Here is a 26,803-nt window from a genome sequence, read left to right on the forward strand (position 1 = left end):
CTTGGCTCAACCCCCGACTTTGTCTCTGTTGCTGACCTGAATCTTGCTCTGACCACTAGGTCTGACCATCTACATCCCGGTAGGGTCAGATCCTCAGCGGGTGTAAATCAATATGGCTCCAGTGAATTCTGTGGAGCTGCAGTGATTTACACGATGTGAGGATCTGGCCTGAAACGTGTGACTATGGAATAAAACAAAAGTCTCGGTCCTATTCCTATCAAAGCTGAGGCCTGAGGATTGGGCCTGAATGCTGCTGTTGCCCAATGAGTTCAGTGAGCCTTGGATCAGGCTTTGGATCAGGCAAAGCATCTGCAGCCGCTGTCGGTAGGATAAAATGATAAAGGTTGTCAGTCCCCTTGATTTAGCTTAGCTGAGGTGAGGAAGGATGTTTCCCCTTGGGATAGTAGCGTATGGTGAGGTGCATTTCTGGTGTTACGCTTTCCTCCAAAGCATCTGGCATTGATCAAGGCCAGAGAAAGGATAACTGAGCAGACACACCCTTTGTTCCAGCATGCATATTCCTGTATTTAAATGATACATGGAAAAACTCAGTATTGGAGCGGCCTATCCAAATGTGACTCTGTGGGCACCGAATGTTCTGTGCAACATAGCAAGGGGTTTAAAACATTTAATAGGAAAGTTGGACCCATCCAGTTCTATTATTATTAAAGTCTTCTCTAGCCATTAAAGTCTATGTGAGATATCACTTTCAATGTCATGACCAGAGGAGGGGACTGGAACCCAGGATTCCTGGATTTTATTCATACATCTGATACTCACTCAGTTTTGTGGTCTAGATTGTCACCCTTATTCATGTTGCCTCACTCCTCCAGTGGCAATATTGAAACCAGTAAGATTACCTCAGGGATGAGGTGCTGCTCAGTGTAAAGGGGACAATCTGGCCCCCTCTAAACTTGAGCAAGTCATGTAGGCTCTCTGGTTGGCTGTCCCCATCTGTAAAACAGCTATAATGAGGCCTACAGTATTTCTCACATAGGTGTTGATTAAAATTTAAAAAGTGCTTTGAGATCCTTGAAGGAAAGGCCAAATTAGCAGTATAAATGAGAATGAGAGTAATGTTTTTCAGAAGCACCATTTTCCAAAGTGACTTAGGCTTCTAAAAAGAAAAAAGAAAAGGAGTACTTGTGGCACCTTAGAGACTAACCAGTTTATTTGAGCATGAGCTTTCGTGCTCAAATAAACTGGTTAGTCTCTAAGGTGCCACAAGTACTCCTTTTCTTTTTTCTTTTTACGAATACAGACTAACACGGCTGTTACTCTGAAACCTGTCATTAGGCTTCCAAGTCATTTAGGTGCTTTCTGAACATTTTCCCCTGAGACACAGGGGTTCCCGATTTATTCTCAGTGATTCAAACTGCCATAGCTTGCAAACCAAAGAGAAGCTTCCACCTTCCCCCCACCAAATGCTGACCCTGACAATCTAGCGTGGGGTAAAAAATCAAGCTGGGTTCTTTCTGCCTCTGTAACCATGACCAGAAATATTTGAACCCTGCCAGCAATGTCTGGGCATTGAATGTTTGTGAGTGAAATGCCTACCTGCTGTAGTGATTGGCACTATGAGCACGAACAAAATGAATGAACATTTCTCAGATGGATCTAGCAATCAAAATGTATCTGGCCATCGCCCAGTCAGGGATTAGCCTGAGACATCTCTGAAGTGCCGAATGCATCTTTAGGATGCATGTGGAAGAGTCAAATTCCTGTCACCTGGCTAGATGTGCACTGGCTCTGCAGTTCCAGCTGTAACAAGATCCTGGTGTGTCCATAAAGCACTTAAAGCAGGATGCAGATGGGACTTAAAGGCACGCCGAGAGGAGGTGCTCTCTGCTGAGGAAGGACAAGAGTCCCCACTCTCACATTTGTGAAGTAGCACAATAGTCTTAGTTGTTGCAGTGGCAATGCTGAATGTTGTATTTCTGGCTAGGGATCTGAGCCACAAAGGTCAGACTCAGCTCCAGACTTCTCCACAGTTTGATACAGGGCCTAGGTTTGGTTTGTTTTAAAGATAGAGGCCGTTTGGGGGGTTCTGATTAGGTTTCCTCTCTGACTGACAAAGCGAAGCCAGGTCTCTCTAGCATGTTTCCTTTGTAAGCAGGCTCACAAACATACAAACCAGCTGGGTTTATGTTTTTTTTCCAAAAGGAAGCCAGAGGGCACATGAGTTTGGGAAAATGATTTCCTGAGCTGGGCAGGTGTCTGCTCCCTTTCTGCCACTGTAACACAGATAAAACAGCGCAGAGGAAGCTGAGGCCAGGAATTTCTGCTCTTACAGATAACCTCAAAACAAAGCCACTTTCCACATGACGTCTGAGCCCAGAATTCCCTGCTAAGGGCCCATCTACTCATCTGCCACCCTTCTCTCCCTATGAAGTAGTTTGGTGAGAATGTTTTGCCGGTCATGTACAATAACCTCACATTCCCAGGTAAAACCAGACCCTATGGTAGTTACCCCAGTTTCCTTTCCATTTTGCAGCTGGTGCTCAAAATCACAAACTGCAGGGAGGTTTTGCTTTGCCCCCCTCTCCTTCCACCTCCCTAGACACTCCCATTTTAAAGCTCAGGATGAGCTCTGGGCTGGAGTTCTGTATCTGGACTCTCCCAAACTCTGATCAAGTTTGAATTTGGCTTCACCTCTAAACTTCATTGCTTGGGCACTTCACTCTGTAACATCAAATGAAGACAGATGTTCAGGGGTCAATTTTAGCACAGACGGTTTTGCTTTTGTCATCCTGATTTGCACCTACAGTTGAATTCTGGGGGTAAATCTAACAATTTGCCTTCATTCCTAGCTCATTGTGGGTATGAATCAGGCAGATGGAAGCTCAATTACTTGAATCAGGCAAGCCATTCGTTCTGCAGGTCAAATTAGACCAGAGATTCTCAAACTGGGGGTCAAGACCCCTCAGGGGGTCGTGAGGTTTCAGCCTCCACCCCCAAACCCCACTTCGCCTCCAGCATTTATAATAACGTTAAATATAAAAAAAGTGTTTTTAATTTATAAGGGGGGTCGCACTCAGAGACTTGCTATGTGAAAGGGGTCAGCAGTATGAAAGTTTGAGAAGCACTGAATTAGACCTATAAAAACGGAGGGCCGAGCCCTTTTGGATATTTACCCCTAAATATAATCTCAGATTTTCCCCTCTAGTTCAAATGGAGGCCAGGCTAGTAAGGAGCAGGCCGTATTTGCTATACGTCCATTTTATTTGACAAGTCTCCACATCACGACGGGCACTAGCTAGTTTGTTGGAGTTCTCAGTGGAAAGGACAAAGATTGACTGGGCAGAGTCTGAGCCACTTCCTCCACCATTCCTGCCCCTGTTGATGACTCTCTAGGTGTCCTTGGCAAAGTCACCTAACCCCTCTTTCCAGGCCTCTAATGTACGTCATGATCATACAATGAGGATAACACTTACCCACCTTTGTGAAGTGCTTTGAGATGATGAAAGGTGCTGGATAATTGCAAAGCTGTACCTAGCACTTCTTGATCTCAAAGCACTTTACAAAAGTGATTAGATGTCATTATCCTCATTTAACAGATGGGAAAAGTGAGGCACAGAGAGGCTATCTGACTTGCCCAAAGTCATACAGGAAGTTCGTGACAAGGCTGGAACTAGAATCCATATCTCTAGATTCACCAGGTGGTGTACTTACCTGTATCCAGGTAAGAGCCCCCTGAAATTTCTGCTTGAGGGAAGTGCATAGGGGAAGCTTGCATAGCCACTGCCTGTGATACATGATGTGGACAAAGAGGGTGCTTCCATTTCCAGTGTGATCTGGAGCATTTTACTAACACTGAAGTAGGAGAAGAGAGGTGTTTTCACCTCTGTATTTGGCACTGGTATGACCACTGCTGGAATCCTGTGTCCAGTTCTGGTGCCCACAACTGGCACCAAATAAATTGGAAAGGGATCTGGGGAAAGCCATGAGAATGATTAAAGGATTAGAAGACATTCCTTATAGTGAAAGACTCAAAGAGCTCAATTTCTTTAGCTTAACAAAGAGACGATGACTTGATTACAGTCCATGAAGTATTTACATGGGGAACAAATATTTGATAAGGGGCTCTTCAATGTGGCAGAGAAAGATGTAACATGATCCAATGGCTGGAAGTTAAAGCTAGACAAATTCAGACTGGAAATAAGGTGTAAATTTGTAACAGTGAGAGTAATTACCCATTGGAGCAATTTACTCTGGGTTGTGGTAGATTCTCCATCACTGACCATTTTTAAATCAAGATTGGATGTTTTTCTAAAAGATCTGCTCTAGGAATTATTTCAGGGAAGTTCTCTGGCCTGCGTTATACAGGAGGTCAGACTAGATGACCACAATGGTCCCTTCTGGCCGTGTAATCTATGAAATATATCAGCCTACCCTTCAAACTCTGATAAAACCCTGGGAGGCGAAGGTGAAGCTCTCCAAGTAAATCAGAAAATGCAAATATTCTATTAACACAGTGTTATGAATTCTGGACAGTTCCCGCACGTTGTCAGTTAACCAAGATTTTTGAAGAGAGAAAAGATGGATGAAAAGAAGTGTCAATCCCAGCACATCTGGTACATTGTATCTGAGGAGTGTTTGTTACTCTAGGCAATTCATCACATTACAGAGCAGCCTTATAAGTAAAATGGAATCAACACTGAGATAAAATCCAATAGAAGAGATATTCATTTATGACTCCTCTTGCGTTCTTCTGGGGCTGGAGATAGCAGTGATAGCAGATGATAGCAGTGATAGCAGATGACAGGACCAGGAGTAATGGTCTCAAGTTGCAGTGGGGGCGGTTTAGGTTGGATATTAGGAAAAACTTTTTCACTAGGAGGGTGGTGAAACACTGGAATGCGTTACCTAGGGAGGTGGTGGAATCCGCTTCCTTAGAAGTTTTTAAGGTCAGGCTTGACAAAGCCCTGGCTGGGATGATTTAGTTGGGATTGGTCCTGCTCTGGGCAGGGGGTTGGACTAGATGACCTCCAGAGGTCCCTTCCAACCCTGATATTCTATGATGCTATGATTCTAAATCTAGAGTGTACAGTCGTTAAAGTCACGACTCTGGGTAATTCTCTTATAAACCCATTAAGACTAATTGTTAAATAGTCTTAACACTTCCTCATTTGCCTCATAGTGTCCTCTTAGGGTGTGTCTACACTGCAATTAAACACCCATGGCTAGCCCATGTCAGCTGACTTGGGTTCCTGGCCTGCAGGTTGCAGGACTGTAAAACTGACACGAGGGGGAAGGGTCCCAGAGCCTGGGATCCAGCCTGAGCCCGAACGTCTATGCAGCAATTTTTATCTCCACAGCCCAAGCCCAGGAGCCTGAGTCAGCTGACCTAGGCTGGCCGCAGCCGTGCCGCAGGTCTTTTAGTTCAGTGTAGATGTACCCTTAGCACACAAATCCGGTCCAACAGCACAGGTGGACAGGAAGCAGCTTTTTCAAAGAGGAGGTGACCCGGGGCCAGGATTTCACCCCTGGGTGTCTTGAAATGCTTCTGGGTTTGTTTTAGATTCTGGAAACCCTGCATTAGATTCCTGTAAGTGTAGAGGGAGGGCTTGATCCGCAGCTGGTGTCGGTCATTGTCGCCCTATTGATCTCATGGAGCGATGCTGATTTACACCAGCTGATTGTCAGAGAAATTCCTCCTAGACCCTGTTGAAGCTTAAGAGGAAACCCTTCCCTGCCTCCATATACTCTTCCCTTTCCTGCTTCCTCTGGCTGTTCCATGCAGGCCCTGTTGGCCTCCAAGGGGTGAATGAAGGTACCCGTCCATGTTGCTGCTGAATTATATGGAAAGCAATAGGGGCACTCTCTCAGTGGTCTAAGGGAGACCTTCCTCTTCCATGGGATGAGTTCACTGCTTTCCCTGCATGCCGAGGTCTCTCAGTGCTTCCATTTCCAGGAGCGGCCAGTAAGAGAGAAAGGACAATCCCATGGTTAAAGTGCTAGCCTGGGACTTGGGAGATCAGATTCAGTTCTCTGCTCTGTCACAAACTACCTGTGTGAGCCTGGGCAAGACACTTGGTCTCTCTGTGCTTCAGTTTCCCATCTGTAAAATGGGCATAATGCCTTGGGAGGGCGGGGAAGGGTTTAGAATAAACATTGCAAGTGCTCAGATACTATTGTAATGGTGGCCATATAAGTACCTCTGGTTGACATCAATGGACCTATGCCAATTTACATCAGCTGAGAATTTGACCAAGTTTTCAACATGTACTAAAAATGGATGTAGGCACACCCAAATTTTGGGGAACTGCTAGACCAGATCTGAACTCTGGTACAATCTCACTGAAATGCAGCTACCTTTGCATGGAAGAAAGGGAAGCAAAGAACTGCCCCACTCAGCAGGGTTTTAGCCCAGGACCTGGGGACAAACGACTTCTCTTAAAATTTAGTAAGAGTACTTTAACAGCCACTCAGAGAAGACCCAACCTTCAGGTTTAAGATCACTCCCCAAAATAACATCAGGGCCGGGAAGTTAACTAAACCTGTCCATCCTACGATAAGGTTTCAGGGCTGGATGCAGTTACAGTTGCAAAGGAAAAGGGTAGTTCTTATTTTAGTGCAGCTATTTTGCTCTTCCCTGATTTCATAACGTCATGGTGAATCTGTCTGACATAAATAGAAAAGCTGTAATATCACTGGTTGTGTTTTCCTACCAGATGACGTCTCCCCGCCTCCTTCTACTGTGATCGGCCAGACGAAAACATTAGCCAAAGTGACCTTCAGTCCCAGTGTTGTACAACAAGCCCAGATTGCCCGCAACGGCATTCTGGGGGATTTTATCATTCGATATGATGTCAACAGGGAGCTGAGTGTCGGGGATGTGCAGGTACCGTACTCATGCCTGACCTTCCTTGTGCTATTGACTATGCCAGAGGTAGCTGAACAGTGTTGGATGCCCACATTCCATAACAAATTTCACCCAACGGAGGGTCATTTCTGCAGCTTGTAGGAGCCTAACGGCCACACCTAAGTGGTGTAACATTGACCAGATTGCAGCCACCCTGGTACTGCCAACCCCACCGATGATTAATTACCCCTTCCCCAAAAAATCACAAGACTGGCTTAAAAATCATGAGATTTTATCTTTTAAATAACAAATGTTGGGCTCTCTTTTGTTGTCTTTTGGTTTCTCAGCCTCTAGGGTGTCCTTGCTCACAGGCTAGAAGCTTACTTTTTTCAAAAGACATGAAAGCTGAGATTCGAATGCAGTCTGATTCTGGCAGTTGAGCCTTTAAGAAACAACCGCTTTTGGGAGACTTCTGATCCAATTCTCAGAGCTGGCAACACTGACACCCCTTATCTTGAATGTGACTCAGGGGAGGCAACTAGTCCCTTGCATGTGATACTCCATCTTTTGCTGAGTAGCTTTCTTCCAGATCATTGCATGCCTTTGTAGTCTACCAGAGCCACACCTCTATAATCAAGATGAGGGCAGTCATTATACTGCTCATTGGACCGCACGTTGGCTTCTCTTGTCACAGAGTATGTGTTCTTCATACACCACTGATATGCAACAGCAACACAAGGGAACTCTCACTACTACATAAAAACATCGGTCCCTGCAGGGAACTAGCTAAATCCCACATGATAGATAACTAAAACTCAGAGCCCAAGCATGCACTTTATCTTTTAGCGTTAAAGATTCACATGAAAGGGGACAATGGAAAAATTATATGTAAGAAAACAGTCAATCAAAGTCACGCGGCAGCTCTACCCACATACCTAGCAATTTTTCACATGAGCCAAACTGCAGCTATTAGCAAATGACAGATTTCGTGAACGGAACACAGATAGCTATGGTTGATGCTCTAAACAGGCACACAAAGAACAATATCCCTTTTAGCTGCACCAGCTATTCACATAGGCTGAAAAATCACCCCTGTGTGAAGACCCACGTCAGTCCTATTTTGATAGCTTCAGTGGGGAGGTGGCCAGCCACACAGCCTCTGCGCAATGTCTCAGCACGCGGGTGCACTTCAGACAAAGTTCAGTGTATGCATATTTTTGAAGAGATTCACAGATTCCGAGGCCAGAAGGCACCATTGTGATCATCTAGTCTGACCTCCTGCATAACACAGGCCAGAGAACTGCCCCGAAAGAATTCTGAGAGCAGATCTTTTAGCAAAACATCCACTCTTGATTTAAATATTGCCAGTGATGGATAAATTGGGTAAATTGTTCCAGTGATTAATTACCCTCACTGTCAAAAATGTATGCCGCATTTCCATCTGAATTTGTCTAGCTTCAACTTCCAGCAGTTGGATGCTGTTATACCTTTCCCGGCTAGATTGAAGAGCCCATTATTAAATATTTATTCCTCGTGTTGGTACTTAGAGACTGTTAAGTCACCCCTTCACCTTCCCTTTCTTAAGCTAAAGAGATGGTTTTCCTGGAGTCTATCAGTACCAGGCCTGTTTCTAAGCCTTTATTCATTTTCGTGGCTCTTCTCTGAACCCTTTCCAGCTTGTCAACGTCCTCCATGAATTATGGCAAGTGGTTCTGCGTCGCCTATTATGAGGCAACCTCACTGCCTTTCTCCCACCTCTGCTTGGCATCCACGTCCACGCCATCATCCTCTTTCACCTAGACCAGAGGTTCCCAAACTTTTTTTGCGGAGCCCCCACTTCGGAGATTCATGTCCCATGTGTGACCCCCTCACAGGAGCTGGAGAGGGGAAAGGGGGCCTGGTACTCATGGGGGCCAGAAGCAGGGCAGGAGGGGTGCTTGGTACCCCCAGGGGCAGGATGGTACTCACCACCTGGCAGTTGAAGAAGCCTTCCTCTCTCGCAGCTGTTGGATGGTCTTGGCTGCCAGGAAACAGCTCCCTGCCTGTCTTGCTCCCACCTGCCCAGGGGAAGCAAATGGGGCATGCTGAAGGGCTGGGGTCAGCAGGGAAGGTTGCTCCCTGTGAGTACCCGAGCCCCTGCCAGACACAGCCCCCACCTCACTTCGTCCCTTCAGCACAGCCCTGTCCACTTCCCCTGGGCTTTTTCCAGCAGGGGAAACAGACGCCCTGGAGTTGCACTGAAAGGCCGGAGTGCGGGGGGTTCTGGGGGGGCTCTGTCTGGCAAGGGACTCAGCACTGCCGGGGTGCAGCCTTCAGCTCCCCACTCACAGAGTCACTGCCAGCTTCCCCAGCAGAGGCGGTTGCGGGGTGCCGGTTGCGGGGTGCTGCAGCTGTGGCAACAGGGAAGCAAGACACACAGGGAGCCTTGTCCCAGCAGCGGAGACCACCCACACAGCCCCGTCCGCTTCTCCTGTCGGGCAGAGCTGCCTGGCCCTTCAGTGCTGCCCATCCTCAGACAACTCCATTTGTTCAGGAGCCAGTCGAAAGCTGCCTTTGTCTTTAAACCCTGCCTGTCCTTGCCCTTAGTTATCTCCACCATTCCCTGCTTCCTTTAGCCCTACCGCGTCCTCTTTGTGACTCCTGCCAACTGCAACAGCCTTCCTGTCTCCCTCCATGCCACTGTCTCCTTTAAAATCTCAGCTGAAAATTTCTGTTCCCCATTCAACCAGAACCAGTTAATTCTTTTCTGCCTCTGCTCTGATTCCCCGTTGCACCATGAAGCAGCATCTAGCTCTGTTCAGCATTTGGGGACATCATCAGTACGAAAAATGCTATTGAGAATTAAGGACCAGTACTGCTCCCACTGAGGTGTATGGCAAATCTGTTGACTTCCCCGGGGGCAGGACTGTGCCCTCCAGTTGCAAGCAGCAAAGGTGTCCTGGTGATGGGTGTGGTTGACATTATTGTGACCTGCCATGTGTCCTTGACTTTCTCCCCCTCCCTCAGATCCTGAATGGATACTTCGTGCATTACTTCGCCCCCCAGAATCTCCCTCCGCTGCCGAAGAACGTTGTGTTCGTGCTGGACAGCAGTGCCTCCATGGTGGGAGCAAAGCTCAGACAGGTGAGCCAGGTGATGCTATGCGATGCAGAGTGGTTTGCTGTGAGGTTACCATGACGACCACTTAGGCTGGTAGTCTGGCCACCAGGGCTATGGGGAAATTACATGGGAAGCCCCTGGCACCAGGAGGCCCATGAGACATCTCAGCATTTGGAAGGAAGAGTATGGAGACATTACAGAGCTGGGCTCATGCAAACCCTGAGCAAAATCCAGGCCTCACTGAAGCAGGGGCGGATTAACTCACAGGCCCATGGGGCCTGTGCCCAGGGGCCCTGGGCAATTTGGGGCCCCTGTAGGAGCGCCGGAACCTGTATAGAAGTGGGGGGATCACCGCTGCTGGAATCGTAGCCCCGCCCCCTGCTTGTCCTCTTGCCCCTGGAGCTAGGCTGTGGTAGGGTGAGCATATTTCCTACAGGGAAAATGGGACACCACGGGGGGCTTTCCCAAGCCCTGCTCCCCCGCCCTATGGAGCTGGCCTGAGCTGCTCACCTGAGCCCCCCACTTCTCCCACATGGGGCTGGCCTGAGCCCCACTCCACCTGCCCTGGGTGGGGGGCTGGGGTGCCCGAGAGCAGCCCCTGGCCCATGTCCCCATCCCCTGAGGTGCGCCACTCAGGGCAGGTGGAGGGTCTGGGGCTCACCGGGCAGCTCTTGCCATGGCTTGACTCCGGCTTCCAGTCTGACCAGGGGGCGGGGCCTTGGGGAGAAGGGGAGGAGCAGGGGGTGGGGCCCCATGGAAAGGGAGATGGTGGGGGGCCCAAATGTTCTTTGTGCCTAGAGCCACAATAAATCTTAATACATCTCTGCACTAAAGTCAATGGCAACGCTTCTATTGACTTCAGTAGGGCCCGGATTTCACCCCAGTCTCTGAGAGCTGAGTGATGCTCCCACAACTGCCAAGTGGAAGCAACGGCCAGAAAGAGAGGGTGAATGGGGCAAAGTCTATGACACAGCTTGATCTGTAGGACCACAACCCTCCCAAATAGCTGTCTCCTTTCCCCTCATCTCATCTCCTCCCCTTCTAGGCAAGGATTAGCCAGAGAGGCCAATGCTGCTGAAAGCCCCCTGGCCTGTCCAGTAAATGGGGAGCCTGCACCTTTACCTAGCACAGGTTTAACCATGCCCCATCAGGCAATGACACACGTCATGTCCAGATAGGCTAAAATGCCGCTGTGTGGGATCTGCACAAGGGCAAAAGCTGGTACGAATCTGCAGGGGCAGTGCTGGGCTGGAGGCATGGCCAATGTGGCTTGGGGTTGGGACATATTATTAAGACAGGTGAGCGACATATAATCATCTCAGCCCATCAGGTTCCCTTACTAGCTCCACCAGCTGCTGATGAGATGTCTGGGTACAGCCCAGAGCCATCTTCTGGGGTCTGGCTGCCAGCACGGGCACTAACTTAGCAGATGTAAACCTAGTCTTGAGAGTTTGAACCATGATATTTAGACAAAGCCTTGACTACATGCGGCACTTGAAAAGAGGCAGATCTGTACCAGCATGTGCCCCTGAAACCTCTATGGTTCTACGTAACACTGGACTGTCACGGCCCATTGAATCGAGCGTTTCACTGTAACGGCCCCTTCTCTCTCTGCCTCGCCGAGCCCTGATTACTAGAGAAGTGCTCATAGGTGAAACAGCTCCCGCTTGCTGCTTCTGTGGTGATCAGCGAGGACTCCAGAAAGACGCCATGGACCCTATGCTCTGGGAAGACTTGGAGTAGCTTTCTCTCCCCTGCCCGCAGCCTGTGTATTTGTGTTTTAAATTCTGGTCTAACTAGGGGGCTGGGATTTGAGTCTATTTAGTGCAAGGAGCTGACTGGGTTTAGGAGCAGGTCTCCCAGGATTAATCCCAGGCCATGCTGTTTGGAATAATGGCGTGAACAAGAAATGCTAATGCCCCATAATCTTAGACCTCCTCAGGAGAAAAATAAAACCCTTTAGTGGTAAAAGGTTAATCCTTCAATCCAAGACAATACTGGGGCAGTTCACACCGACTCTTGGCAGGCTGGCCATTCAGTGCCTTAATCCCCTGGCTCAGCATTGCATTGCTTGCTAAACACTTTATCCCCCTTTTCCAGCAAGCAGGGCTGGTGGATGGGTTTTGGCTTTATCCACTCAATTTAAGAGACAGCACTGATGTTTTTCAGCCAAGCAACACAGCAGCAGAATTTCAGGAGTCTGTTAGTAAAGCTACTTTCCCCTACATATGTAGTTGGGCCTGTACTCATTCAATAGCCCGTACGTCTTTATTTAGAACCTGCCCTCCTGTGTTCAGTTAGTTAGCTGCATGTTTGCCATACAAGCCTTGGGGGAGGTAATTCAATGTACTAAAAGTCACACTTGATTATAGCTTTCAGGGGAGGTGGTTAGACTTCGTAGAAGTGGTGGCTTCTAAAGGAAGAGATAGGATAATTATATATTATATAAGCAAGTTTATTGTAAAATAGCTAATAGAGAGACAGGGCCTGCCCAGGTACACATGGACAAAGACAAATTGCCAATGGATAACTGGTGAGCTAGGTGTATGTCTGGTAAGTAAGTTAGTGCCAGCGTTGGTAGCCAAATAAATTACCGCATAATGACTGTTCTGAGTGGCTCCCAGAAGATGGGGGGAATTGACAATTGTTACAATGTCTGTGACAGTGTGATTCCAGTATGGTAAGGAAATCCCTCTCTCTGAACGGGTCTACCATAACGCACATTTTTAAACCACCTCAGACTTTGTGTTCTCCAACTCGATAATGTTGTCTTTAGCTCAACACTATAGACTGTTTTGTGGGAGCATCAAAAACCACAAAGGGGGGGAAACACAATGTCATTGATGGCTAATGGCTAAAGACTAGCAAGAGAGGCATGTGCTAATGCACGTTGGAGTAGGGGAAATGCTTCCTCTTGCTCTTCTACAGCAGAGTTCTCAAACTGTGGTTCATGGCATGTTTGGCAATGCACCGAGACCTGGTAGGTCGCATGGTGCTGGCTTTCCTCATTTCCAGCTTCTGAATCCCATGAGAAGATAGCTAAAAATACATTCAGTACTCTTCTGAGATGTCTTTCCATGGGCGGCATGTGACTCCTCCATTTGGGGCGGCTGGGCATCCCCAGACCATGGCCCTGCCTCCCGCGGCCTCCTCCCCCGAAGCCCCACTCAGCCTCCACCCCTGCTCAGCCCCATCCCGCCCACCTCTTCCCTCGAGGCCCACCCACCGCTCGCACCTCTTTGCCTCCTCCCTCATGTCCCGGCCCGCCTGCCAGCGGGCCAGTTGGCCGGCCGCTCACCGCTTGGGCACGCCTCCTCTCCTGGCCCCCATGCGGGCGGAGCGGGAACGGGCAGAGGCGGAGGGTGGGCGGGGCCTCGTGCGGAAGAGAATGAGTGAGAGCAGGGCCTCGGGGCAGAGCGTGGGCGGGGCCACAGACAGGGCTATAGCCAGAACCCCTTTCAGCAGCAGTGCAGTCCAAAGGCGGCGGGCCGGCTGTTTGGGGAGGCTTAGCCTCCCCTGGCCTCTTCTACCCGCTGCCCATGTGTCTTTGCCATGTTAGCAGCAGCTATAGCTGCCATGAGGAAGGGTGAATGTGAATGTGCCGGTCAGGACGATCCCAAATGAGAATGGGAGGCATCTGTGAGACAAACTTTATTACAGCAGCAGACAAATGTAGGGCTGGAAAGGACCTCGATAGGTCATCTGGTCCAGCCACCTGTGCTGTGCCAGGACCAGATATACCTAGAGCAGTGATACTCAGACTGTGGTTTGCGAGCCGCAAGGGTCTCTTTAATGAGTCTCCTGCGGTGCTTTGCAGCACATGATAGTAAACCACCGTGTGATCTAATTACTAACCAGTCTAAGTTATTAACCAATCAGGATGCTTTGACTATGTTATTAACCAATTAAGTTATCAAATTGCACTAAGTTATTAACTCTTATTTGCTGTGAGAATAATATGTATATATATAAACTAAATATTTCCCTGGCATACTGTTTAAATACGAATAGTACTATAGTAAAAGAAACAATGAATTCACACTACTGTGTCTCTTTAGGGTAATGTTGATCGCTAATTTGGCTTCTGAACCGCTGAGGTCTGAGTGTTACTGACCTAGACCATCCCTGACAAGTGTTTGTCTAACTTATTCATAGAAAACCTCCAGTGATGGGGATTCCACAACCTGCCTGGCAATGTATTCCAGTACTTAATCATTCCTTTTGTCAGAAAAAAAAGCTGAATATTGAACCTAAATCTCCTTTGCTGTAGATTAAGCCGACTGCTTCTTGTCTTAACCGTGCTGGACATGAAGAACAATTGATCTCAACCCCTGTAACAGGGTTGATTTATAACAACACTGCACAAGAGATAGTGATTCAGAATAATATAGCAGGCTTTTGAAATCCTCTGCACTACATGGGAGCGGAATCCTGGCCTCATTGAAATCACGGCCCAAACTCCCATTGACTTCAATAGGACCAGGATTTCACCCACAGTGGGCAGCTCTTACAGGTGACCTCATGCTTATGGTCCACTTGTGCGCGTTCTTTTTCTGCTCCTGTGCTCTTCTTTTCACTAAGTGCCAACTAGTCACACTAGTATCACAGTCTTTGAAGAGACAGGACATACAGCTCCAAATCCATTTAGTGCCAGCAGCTTGTCAATGTTTCTGTGAAAGAAACATTTTTCTCCATTGTCTCAGTCCAGCAGGGAAGCTAGGCCTCCATTGCTTCTTTCTGCTGTGGTTCTAACAGCATTTGAAAACGGGTCAGACCCTCATGTCATGTAAATCAGCTTTAGTGGTGCTATGATGCTTTACACCAGATGACGATCTGGTCCTGTGTGTGTCACTCTCCCTACACCATTTGGCAGACAGGGCATTTGTGAGAGGCAAGAAATTCCAGAGTAGGATATATGATTATAAAATACTTTACGCACTAGAGATCTAGCAGGTGTCTATTGTTGTTATGTTGGCAAGGAAAGTGCCTAAATAATTTTGTTCCTTCATTTGCAAGGCGAAATGATAGAACATATGCATGGGAGAGCTGCATTAAGTATGAGTCTGAAGGAAATGGGGTCTATGCAATTCCAGCAAAGAACTGGGAAGCACTAAGTTTCGCACACGGGATCAGCGGCAGCCTGTCCAGTTCAATGTGCTGCTTCTTGCCGTGGCCAAAACTCTGGGCATGGCGACACTGCAAAGTTAAGTCGACCTAAGTTACATCGGCATACAGTCGCCGCAGTAATTACATTGCTCGTGTGGGTCTACATTTGTGTCGGCGGTGCGCCTCCTCACTAGCAGTGCTTGTATCGAGCGTACTGTCAGCATGGGGCATTGTGGGATGGTTCCTGGAAGCCAGTAACAGTTAATGTAAGCAACACAGTGTCTACACTGACACTGTGTCAACCTAACAGCATCGACATTGACTCTACGCCTCTCACAGAGGTGGAGTTATTAAGACAGAGTAGCGGGGCAGTTACGTTACCAGGAGAGAAATTTTAATGTAGACGCTTCCAGAGTTAGGTGCCTTGTGTCGACCTAACTGTGTAGTGTAGACCAAGCCTTAATGATTCAAAAGAAGGCAAAGACTTTCCCCCAAAGTACCTAGACAGTTGTACAGTGGTGTTTTTTCAAGGCTGGGATGGGTTGCATACTAGGTGCAATTCCCTTGTAACCCCAGCATGTCGTCGCTATGATCTGATTCCCCTACCTCCACTGGCTGTGGGTGTTGTGGTAGTGAAGACTGAATTGAAAGCCCCATCTACACCTGCTGTAACAGAATCAGGGGATCCAATTATAACACTTTTGTCCCCTGAGCTGGATACAACATTGTTAGAAGTCGTAGTGTTGGTGGGGTCTGACCCTGTCCCCATAACTGGGATAATCCCTAAAGTGTCCAATATTTTAGCTTAGTTCTGAGAATATGGTGGGTTCCCATCTACACTACAACTTCTAAGTGTGTTGTAACCAGGCCGGGAGACAACAGAGCTGGATCCCCTGACTCAGTTACAATTGTAGTGTGGGCAGGGCTGAAATGTGACTAGCCCCACACCAGTCGTTTTTAAGATAATGCCAGTCACGCAGCATTTCTAAATCTGTTTCCTTGGCAAAGCAGGTTTATCTGGCTCACCAGATTTTATTTTGATTGATGAAAAAGATTTCTCACCCCTTGAACGCTCACACTTACACTAGGATACCCAGTGGGGTTCTTATTTCAAGATGCTGGGGTGTGAGCAAGATCATACTTAGAGGTACTATGCAGCCGCCATATCTATTGTCCCATTCTTAAGCAATAAGACCCTAGAAACTTCTCTGGTTTGGACCTTTCATTTCTAATTTCGAGTCAAATCCCTGAGTAAAGACATCGGGCAAAATTTCCACTGACTTTAATAGAAGTTTTACCTGAGTGAGGACCTCTGGCTTTGGCCCAGTAAAGATCCTTCTCCAAGCACTGACCAAGTATTAGCTGGAAGTACTCAAGGCACTCTGCTCATGCGTGCAAGCTGTATGCTCCTGCATGTAACAGAAGATGCTGGAATCCCCAATCTCACACAATGTGATAGCCAGCCATTTGGAAAAAAGACTCAGAAGGATCAGACTAATCCATTCAGGGTGGTTTTAGTTTTAAAGCTTCTGTTCAGCTCTCTGGCCAAACTTTTAGAAAGTCACAATTAGCTAAGGATGAGATCCCTGTTGAAGGTTCCCAGGGATCGAGGTTTTACTGGATTTGCTGAGTGTTCTCCTTAGGTGGATTTGCTTTTGTCACCGGTCACATTCTTAGAAAAGTCTGAGCACCTTGTATAAACATTTCTCTGCCTCTCCATGCCTTGACACCCAGCCCCCTTTTGAGTAGTTTCAGGTTGATTCTATTGATTGCGTGGATTCTGAATGCCAGCAACCATGAGGACCGTTTGATACCTTCCCTGCCCCACACAAAAAAAATTCCCTGTGTTGCTGAAGAACTGGCTGTGAGCTTTTTGAGTGCTAATCTGAATGGAGGCGGCTCTCCAGAAAAACCTACTTTAAACTGCCAAGGAGCCACTGAGCAAAATCCTAATCCTAATTGCAGCCTTCAGTGATTTCCAAAGGTACTATGTAAACAGCTGCCAGCCTTTCTGGTTTTATCTGGAGATTTAGAAAACGTGTCTACCCGACCATCGGGAGGAACACAGAGAAATTTTATACAATGTGCCCAGCATAGAGTCTGTCAAGATAGATGCCTCCCACTCCGGAATAGAGTACAGTAGAGTCACCTCCATCACTCTCATTAGATGAAAATATGAGTGAATCATTGGAAAAATAGGATCTGCCAGACTGGATCAAACCCAGCTAGTCCGGTGTCCTGTCTCTGGCCGTAACCAGCATGAGATGCTTCAGAGGAAGGTGCAAGAACCTCACAGATGTGGGCTAATGTGTCTTCCACAACAACCAGAAGCCAATAAAATTGAGGCTAAATCAGCCCAGCCAGGGAAGTGAATGCAAGATCCGGAAGTTCAACTCTCAGGACTGTTGGCAAAAGCTCTCCAGCTAATCTCAGTTATGTTGATGAAGGGGAGAGGCCAGACCATAGAGGGCTTTATATGTCAATGTTAACTCTTTGAATCGGGCTCAGAGTACATAGGAAGTAAGGATAATGCAAGTTTTGAAACTGAAATGCTCTCAGGGCCTGACCCAAAGCCCAGTGAAGTCAATGTGGAAGTCTTTTCATAGATTCCAATGAGCTTTGGATCAAGCTTCTAGTTAGTACATCATGAGATGGGATGAGCCCATGTACTACTGAAGAGATATTGACCTCTCTGCAAAATGAGTCTTTTATTGTGCAAAGTCTTTGCCACCCAGTACACTTACACAAGACATCTTCATGTCTTCTGAGCTCTGACTATGCCTAATACCTTATTAGCTAGAGCTATCGTGGAATTGTTTCACTCATCACCCACATGCAGCTACCTCTGGGGTGGGTGGGAGGTGGCAGCTGTTTAACAGAGCGCAGAAGCACTTCATAACAAGTTTACAGTAGGCAGCAAAGAATATCGTCCCTGTAGATTGGCTGAATGTGGGCAGGATATAACGATCCAAATTGCAATCTGCTTGGAGACATTCAGCACATTTGCAGGTGCATCCCTGGGGCTTGATACAGAAGAGACATGGAGTGTGTGTAAGGGAACAAGCAAACTGGAAGATGTTTTTAGTCATGGAACATCTGACTCTGAATAGGCCATGACAGGCAACCGACAGGCCGCAGTTGGAGCCTGCCCTTCCAAGTGGGGGTGGAAATATGTACTACCACTCAGGCAAACCCACACATAGTCTACTAAGGACCGATGCGTCAGGCAGAGCGACAACAGGTGATGGCATCGCACCAGGCGTCGCTAGCGAAGTTCCCAGATCTGGCTCAGTGGGATTTGCATGCTAGAATTACTTGAAAAGTGCCGAAGAAGTAAACATCATCTTTCCTGGTGATGTCCTTGCTTTTCCATTCACGTCTGTTTAAAATGTTTCTCGCTCTGTGGCTGGCAGTAAGGTCCCATATGCCAGCCAGCTACTGCGCTCATAAAAGCCGGCTGGATTCCATGCAGTACATTGCTGCCGGTAAGTGCATTGACAGACTTTTTATTGAAACTGCAGATGTTTGGTAGGGTGGGGAGACAGAGGAAAGACTCCAGTGACAGCTAACGTTTGCAGGTCCACCAGTTTGGAGCCTATTCTGCAATCCTTCCTCAATTAGGACAATGTCATCTAGTGGTTAGGGCACAGGAATGAGCACCAGCGCTGGGTTCTGTTGGGTTCTATAGGGGGCGGAGTGGAGCTGGGCCTAGAGGTGGAGCTGGGCTGGGGACGGGGCTGGGGCGGAGCAGAGGGCGGAGTGGAGCTGGGGCTAGAGGCGGAGCTGGGCTGGGGTGGAGCAGGGGGGCGGAGAGGAGCTGGGGCTACAGGCGGAGCTGGGCTGGGGCGGAGCAGGAGGCGGAGTGGAGCTGGGGCTAGAGGCAGAGCTGGGCTGGGGCGGAGCAGGGGGCGGAGAGGAGCTGGGGCTAGAGGCGGAGCTGGGCTGGGGCGGAGCAGGGGGCGGAGTGGAGCTGGGGATAGAGGCGGAGCTGGGCTGGGGGCGGAGCAGGGGGCACAGTGGAGCTGGGCTGGGGGCAGAGGTGGGCTAGGGGTGGAGCAGGGGGCGGAGAGGAGCTGGGGCTGGAGGCGGAGCTGGGCTGGGGCGGAGCAGGGGGGCGGAGAGGAGCTGGGGATAGAGGCGGAGCTGGGCTGGGGGCAGAGCAGGGGGCACAGTGGAGCTGGGCTGGGGGCAGAGGTGGGCTAGGGGCGGAGCAGGGGCGGAGAGGAGCTGGGGCTAGAGGCGGAGCTGGGCTGGGACGGAGTGGAGCTGGGGATAGAGGCGGAGCTGGGCTGGGGCGGAGCAGGGGGCACAGTGGAGCTGAGCTGGGGGCAGAGGTGGGCTAGGGGTGGAGCAGGGGGCGGAGAGGAGCTGGGGCTAGAGGCGGAGCTGGGCTGGGGCGGAGCAGGGGGCGGAGTGGAGCTGGGGCTAGAGGCGGAGCTGGGCTGGGGGCAGAGCAGGGGGCGGAGTGGAGCTGGGGATAGAGGCGGAGCTGGGCTGGGGCGGAGCAGGGGGCACAGTGGAGCTGGGCTGGGGGCAGAGGTGGGCTGGGGCGGAGCAGGGGGCGGAGAGGAGCTGGGGCTAGAGGCGGAGCTGGGCTGGGGGCAGAGCAGGGGGCGGAGTGGAGCTGGGGATAGAGGCGGAGCTGGGCTGGGGCGGAGCAGGGGGCACAGTGGAGCTGGGCTGGGGGCAGAGGTGGGCTGGGGTGGAGCAGGGGGCGGAGAGGAGCTGGGGCTGGAGGCGGAGCTGGGCTGGGGCGGAGCAGGGGGGCGGAGAGGAGCTGGGGATAGAGGCGGAGCTGGGCTGGGGCGGAGCAGGGGGCGGAGTGGAGCTGGGGCTAGAGGCGGAGCTGGGCTGGGGGCGGAGCAGGGGGCGGAGTGGAGCTGGGGCTAGAGGCGGAGCTGGGCTGGGGCGGAGCAGGGGGCGGAGTGGAGCTGGGGCTAGAGGCGGAGCTGGGCTGGGGGCGGAGTAGGGGGCGGAGTGGAGCTGAGGCTGGGGGCGGACCTGGGCTGGGGCGGAGCAGGGGGCGGAGTGGAGCTGGGCTGGGGGCAGAGGTGGGCTAGGGGTGGAGCAGGGGGCGGAGAGGAGCTGGGGCTGGAGGCGGAGCTGGGCTGGGGCGGAGCAGGGGGGCGGAGAGGAGCTGGGGCTAGAGGCGGAGCTGGGCTGGGGGCGGAGCAGGGGTGGAGTGGAGCTGGGGCTAGAGGTGGAGCTGGGCTGGGGCGGAGCAGGGGGTGGAGTGGAGCTGGGGCTAGAGGCGGAGCTGGGCTGGGGCGGAGCAGGGGGCGGAGTGGAGCTGGGGCTAGAGGCGGAGCTGGGCTGGGGGCGGAGCAGGGGTGGAGTGGAGCTGGGGCGAGAGGCGGAGCTGGGCTGGGGCGGAGCAGGGGGTGGAGTGGAGCTGGGGCTAGAGGCGGAGCTGGGCTGGGGCGGAGCAGGGGGCGGAGTGGAGCTGGGGCTAGAGGCGGAGCTGGGCTGGGGGCGGAGCAGGGGGCGGAGAGGAGCTGGGGCTAGAGGTGGAGCTGGGCTGGGGCGGAGCAGGGGGTGGAGTGGAGCTGGGCTAGAGGCGGAGCTGGGCTGGGGCAGAGCAGGGGGCGGAGTGGAGCTGGGGCTAGAGGCGGAGCTGGGCTGGGGGCGGAGCAGGGGGCGGAGAGGAGCTGGGGCTAGAGGCGGAGCTGGGCTGGGGCAGAGCAGGGGGCGGAGTGGAGCTGGGGCTAGAGGCGGAGCTGGGCTGGGGCGGAGCAGGGGGGCGGAGTGGAGCTGGGGCTAGAGGCGGAGCTGGGCTGGGGGCGGAGTAGGGGGTGGAGTGGAGCTGGGGCTAGAGGTGGAGCTGGGCTGGGGGCGGAGCAGGGGGTGGAGTGGAGCTGGGGCTAGAGGCGGAGCTGGGCTGGGGGCAGAGCACGAGGTGGAGTGGAGCTGGGCTGGGGGCAGAGCAGGGGGCACAGTGGAGCTGCGGCTGGAGGCGGAGCAGGGCTGGGGGCAGAGCAGGGGTGGAATGGAGCTGGGCTGGGGGCGGAGCTGGGCTGGGGCAGAGCAGGGGGCGGAGTGGAGCTGGGGCTAGAGGCGGAGCTGGGCTGGGGGCGGAGCAGGGGGGCGGAGTGGAGCTGGGGCTAGAGGCGGAGCTGGGCTGGGGGCGGAGTAGGGGGTGGAGTGGAGCTGGGGCTAGAGGTGGAGCTGGGCTGGGGGCGGAGCAGGGGGTGGAGTGGAGCTGGGCTAGAGGCGGAGCTGGGCTGGGGGCAGAGCACGAGGTGGAGTGGAGCTGGGCTGGGGGCAGAGCAGGGGGCACAGTGGAGCTGCGGCTGGAGGCGGAGCAGGGCTGGGGGCAGAGCAGGGGCGGAGTGGAGCTGGGCTGGGGGCGGAGCAGGGGGGCGGAGTGGAGCTGGGCTGGGGGCAGAGGTGGGCTAGGGGCGGAGCAGGGGGCGGAGAGGAGCTGCGTCTGGGGGTGGAGTGGAGCTGCGGCTGGGGCCGGAGCTGGGCTGGGAGCAGAGCAGAGCTGCAGCTGGGGCTGGAGCAGTGCTGGGTGATGCTCCCTCCGCGCCCCTCATGGGGGCTGGCCCGGGCTCCGCTGCATGTCCCCTCAAACGTTCCCTCCCTCCCCACCCCCCAGGTGGGCACACCCCACAGCTTGGAGAGCACTGATCTAGAACATAAGCTCTGTGGGGCAGGAATTGTCTATGATGTATGTACAATATCTAGCACCAGAGAAACTTAATCTCTGTATGGGCCTAAGACATCACTGTAGTACAGATAACGGTTGCTGGAGCACCCCCCCAAAAAAATTAGCGGGTGCTTAGCACCCGCAGGCAGCCGGCTTCTTCCTGCCCCCCAGCATCTCCTGCCTGCCAGTGGCCCTGCTGATCAGCTCCTCTCGCTCCCTCCCTGCGCCTCCCGCCCGCCACAGTCAGCTGTTCCACGATGTGCAGGAGGCGCTGGAAGGGGGGGGAGGAGCGGGGATGGGGCGCGCTTGGGGAAGGGGGTGGAACTGGGTGGGAAGAGGTGGCACGGGGCGGAGCGGGGGCAGGAAGAGGTGGGGCTTTGGGGAAGGGGGTGGAGTGGGGGTGAGGCCTAGGATGAGCAGGGGTTGAGCCCCCCCCGACCCCGGGACAGAAGAAACAGGAGCCTATGGCACAGTCTACAGTGTTTACTCACCTCTGACTAGATAATCATGATGGTCCCTTCTGGCCTTAAAGTCTATGAGGCAGTGTTCTCTGGTGGTTAGAGCTCAGGACTGAGTTTGCTCAAAACAAGTGTAATAGTCATGTTGGCCAAAACACTGCGTCTTGAACCCAGGTCTTCCAGAGCTAAAAAAAAGCAAGAGTTCCCACGGCTTGCCCTACTTGGTCTGTAACAGACTCAAATCTTCTGTGGATTGGGCACAGAGTGGGACCTGTCTCACATTCCCCATTGGATTACATAAAAATACAATGTTCTCAAAACTTGCCAAAAATTGTAGTGACCACCAGGCTGGTGGCATTCAGTCAAATGCTGTGAGAAAAGACTGTTTCCTTCATGTAGCGTGTGAAAACGAATGTTGGATAATTGAAATAAAAAGCATAACCTCCCTGGCCTCCATTTGATTCTCGCTGACCCGAGTAGCGGCTAATTGATGTTGAAATCCAGTTGAGTGCATCTGTTCGACCGCCGAACTCCTTTCGACATTGTGACAGCCGTAGATTTGTCTTGTGGGGTGTAGGGGGAAGGGATCAAGTGCTTGGAATATTTTTCAGGCCTGGGGACTGACTGACTGACTGAGTCTTCTGAGGACAAACTGGGAAAGAGACATTAGGCAATGACTCAAGGGCAGAGGGTAACGTCTCTTCCCTTGGCATTGACCTTTTAATTATTAGCTCCATGGAAACTGTTTGTGATGAGGAGGGTTGGAAGATGTGCCTGTTAAAAGATAAGTGATTCCATTTAAAACAAATCCAGTGAGAACAGGAATTTAGGGCTTCGTTCACCACTGTGTTGCTCTGGCTTATAACTATGGAACTCCATTGTTTTCAATGGAGCTACTCCAGTATGACTCCAGTATAACACAGTGGTGATACCTTTAAACCTGAGAGACTTTAACTTGCCCAAGACTTTCTCGCATCGAGTATATTTACAAAAGCATTTACTATTCAAATTTAATCTGGCTGCAGAGTTGATAATTAATGTATATAATACTTAGCATTTATATAGTGTTTTGCATGTTCAAAATACTTTATGCACATTAATTAATCTTCACAACAGCCCTGTAAGTGCGGGTAAGGTTCTATTATCTGTCTAACCTTTGTGGATCTGTGGCCACCATTCCCTGTAATACCCAACTGCCTCACAATCTGTAATATACTTATCCTCACACTGCCTCTCTGAGGTAGGGAAGTGCTGTTATTCAAAGGGGAAACTGAGGCACAGAGTGACGTGACTTGCACAGGGTAATACAGGAAGTCTGTAACAGAGCAGGGAACTGATCCTAGATGGGTGGCAGCTAATGCCCTAATAACTGGACCATCCTTCTCCCAAGCCCCCTTTGCAGATAGGGAAGCTGAGGCCAAAAAGTAACTTTCTCAAGGTTACATAGTGAATCTGTGATGCCCAATTTATTAGTAGGACCTGTAGGGAACCACATTCAGGGCAGCAAGGCTGGCCACCACAGTTATCCTTTAGTGACAGCTCTGTGTTGTGAAGAATAGTTACAGCCAAACTCAAATCAAGGTGAATTAGTGCTGGAAATGGCCCACCTTGATTATCATACACATTGTAAGGAGAGTGATCACTTTAGATAAGCTATTACCAGCAGGAGAGTGGGGTCGGGGGAGAGAAAACCTTTTGTAGTGATAAACACCCATTTTTTCATGGTCTGTGCGTATAAAAACATCTTCTGTATTTTCCACAGTATGCATCCGATGAAGTGAGCTGTAGCTCACGAAAGCTTATGCTCAAATAAATTGGTTAGTCTCTAAGGTGCCACAAGTACTCCTTTTCTTTTTGCGAATACAGACTAACACGGCTGCTACTCTGAGACTAGGTAGAAGTGATCCCTTCCCTCAGGAGGCTATTCTGCAGTCTCATACAAGTCACGGGCAGGAAGATTTTCCTGATACACAGCCAGAACTCTCCCTTTTCTTAGTGTTCTCCCCTAGCTGTATCCCCATGTATCGCACTGTGTAACTCCTCTCCTTCCTTGGTAGATATTTGCGGGCTGTTAGCAGATCCCCCAGTTCTTTAATCACCCCTTAGCCAAGTTATGCATAGTTAGCTCATTCAGGTGAGTCGTGTATGTCTCTGAGTGATTCATCTATTGGTCAGTGATTATTGTGCCTCTCCTGGGTGAGCAGGTCTCTCAGGTATGTGTACATAGCAATTAGACACCCGTGGCTGGCCCATGCCATGGCTTGGGTTGGAGCCTGGGCTCTAGGCCCTGAAGATCCTAGAGCTCGGGCTCCTGCCCAAACCTTGAAGTCCACACAGCAATGAATCAGCCCGCAGCACAAGCCCTGCAAGCCAAAGTCAGCTTGCATGGGCCAGCCACGGGTGCCTAGCTACAGTGTAGACATACCCTAAATGTCTGATTTCCGTGAAGCTGAGGCTAATCAATTTTTGCAGCAGGGCCCGATCCAATGCCTATTGAAGGTGATGGAACGTCTTCCCTTGACTTTGTGGGCTCCGGCTCAGGTGTATGTGTAGGAGTTGTTAAAATATCTGCCCAGGAGGTAAAGTTTGTGAGCATGCTAAGGAAACGGGCCTGTCACTGAGGTAATTGCTGGGAGTTAATGGGAGCTGCAGTGGGCCACGCTGCTGGGGAAGCCTAACAACCGAGCATTGTCTCCTTTTTGAGTGGCTTGACTTTCATTTCACATGTGTGACGGCCACGTTTCCCCCTTGACCCGCTCTGCACAACAACCGAGGGATTGTGGTATAAATGTCATCGGCAGTGCCCTTCCACTCGGAGAAGGTGCCCTGAGGGTCTGACGCTGTGTCATCAGCATCTGGGAATGTCTGTGTCAGCATTTAGGCATGAAACGGTTCTCTCTCACATTATCAGGCTTTTCCTCCTGACCCTGCCGGGCATTCCTGGGGGTTGCGTCACCCCAGCATGCTCTTGTGAACAGATGAGGAAGGGGAGGCTGGGTGTGCACCCTCTGTCTGCCTGTGAAGCACATGCCATTTGCTTGGGAGGGAGCGGTGTGACCTGGTGGTTAAAATGTGGGGCTGGCATGGTTGGCACTCTAGAAAAATGGGAAATTTAGACAGTCGGGATTCCTAGGTTCCTTTCCCAGCTCTGCCAATGACTCGCTGTGTGACTAATTAGGCAGTTAGTTAATCTCACTGTGCCTCAGTTTACTTTGCTGTGACTGATTAATGCTTTTAAAGTGCTTTGAGCTCTTGGACTAAAAGGCACTATGTAAATACAATCATTATTAGAAGTTTTATTTCTAGGAGCACCATTACATGTGCTAAAAGAAAAGGATTACTTGTGGCACCTTAGAGACGAACAAATTTATTCGAGCATAAGCTTTCGTGAGCTACAGCTCACTTCATCGGATGCATTCCACTGAATGCGTCCGATCAAGTGAGCTGTAGCTCATGAAAGCTTATGCTCAAATAAATTTGTTCGTCTCTAAGGTGCCACAAGTCCTCCTTTTCTTTTTGTGAATACAGACTAACACGGCTGCTACTCTGAAACCTGTCATTACATGTGCTGTTTTCTTAATATTCATGCCAGATCAGCATGCTCTGAGATGTCCAATGTGGTCCCATAACTGAACAGTGGGGAGGCTGCAGCAGCCAGCGGCAACTCAGCTGTATTGCTCAACACGGGCAGCTGGATTCCTGCTTCCCCTGATCCCTGTGGCCCTCTGTCTCTATGGAGAGTTTACTCACCTTCATCTCCAGGCTCAAGATGCCTGAGTGCCTCCTGTGATTCCTTGCAAAAATGTTGATGCAAGCATAGCCCACTGCTCAGTGTGTGTTATGTATCCTCCCCGCCCCCAATAATACACAGTGGCTCTTGATTTCAGCCTCCTAGCTACAGAGCCTGACTCTTCAGCTCAAGATGTTGAGATTCATAGAAGTGTAGGACTGGAGGGAACCTCGAGAGATCATCTAGTCAGTCCCCTGCACTCAAGGCAGGGCTACATAATAACTAGACCATTTCTGACAGGTGTTTGTCTAACCTGCTCTAAAATATCCAATGATGGAGATTCCACAACCTCCCTGGGCAATTTATTCCAGTGCTTAACTACTCTGGCAGTTACGAATTTTTTCCTAATGTCTGACCTAAATCTCCCTTGCTGCAATTTAAGGCCCTTGCTTCTTGTCCTATCCTCAGAGGTTAAGGAGAACAATTTTTCTCCCTCCTTCTTGTAACAACCTTTGATGTCATCCAGTTAGTTCTGGGGGTTCCCTGTTCAGTCCCTGGTGTGTCAGCCCCAGTGGCAGCTGTCACAAACACACTTCTTTTAACTCGTTAGAGGCTGCAAAACTAGCGACACAGATTCTAACCTGCTGCACAGCCTCAGTGGCCTGCTTGCTCACTTTCTGCCATGCCGATGCCAATGGCATTTTGGGCTGTATAAGTAGGGGCATTGCCAGCAGATCGAGGGACGTGATCCTTGCCCTCTGTTCGACATTGGTGAGGCCTCATCTGGAGTACTGTGTCCAGTTTTGGGCCCCACACTACAAGAAGGATGTGAAAATATTGGAAAGCATCCAGCGGAAGGCAACAAAAATGATTAAGGGGACTGGAACACATGACTTACGAGGAGAGGCTGAGGGAACTGGGATTGTTTAGTCTGCGGAAGAGAAGAATGAGGGGAA

The 26,803-nt window shown here is 50.6% G+C and overlaps 1 protein-coding gene across 1 annotated transcript in view; it reads left to right on the forward strand.

Moving 5' to 3' along the window:
• ITIH5 (inter-alpha-trypsin inhibitor heavy chain 5) overlaps positions 1-26,803 on the forward strand; it is a 62,914-nt gene that overhangs the window by 15,139 nt on the left and 20,972 nt on the right. The window contains exons 6-7 of the mRNA XM_074942678.1: positions 6,675-6,844; positions 9,812-9,928. Coding sequence (XP_074798779.1) covers positions 6,675-6,844; positions 9,812-9,928 — 287 coding nt within the window. The remainder of the gene's footprint in view (positions 1-6,674; positions 6,845-9,811; positions 9,929-26,803) is intronic.

The sequence above is a fragment of the Natator depressus genome, chromosome 1, assembly GCF_965152275.1.
Source record: "Natator depressus isolate rNatDep1 chromosome 1, rNatDep2.hap1, whole genome shotgun sequence".
In the NCBI taxonomy this organism is placed as follows: Eukaryota; Metazoa; Chordata; order Testudines; family Cheloniidae; genus Natator; species Natator depressus.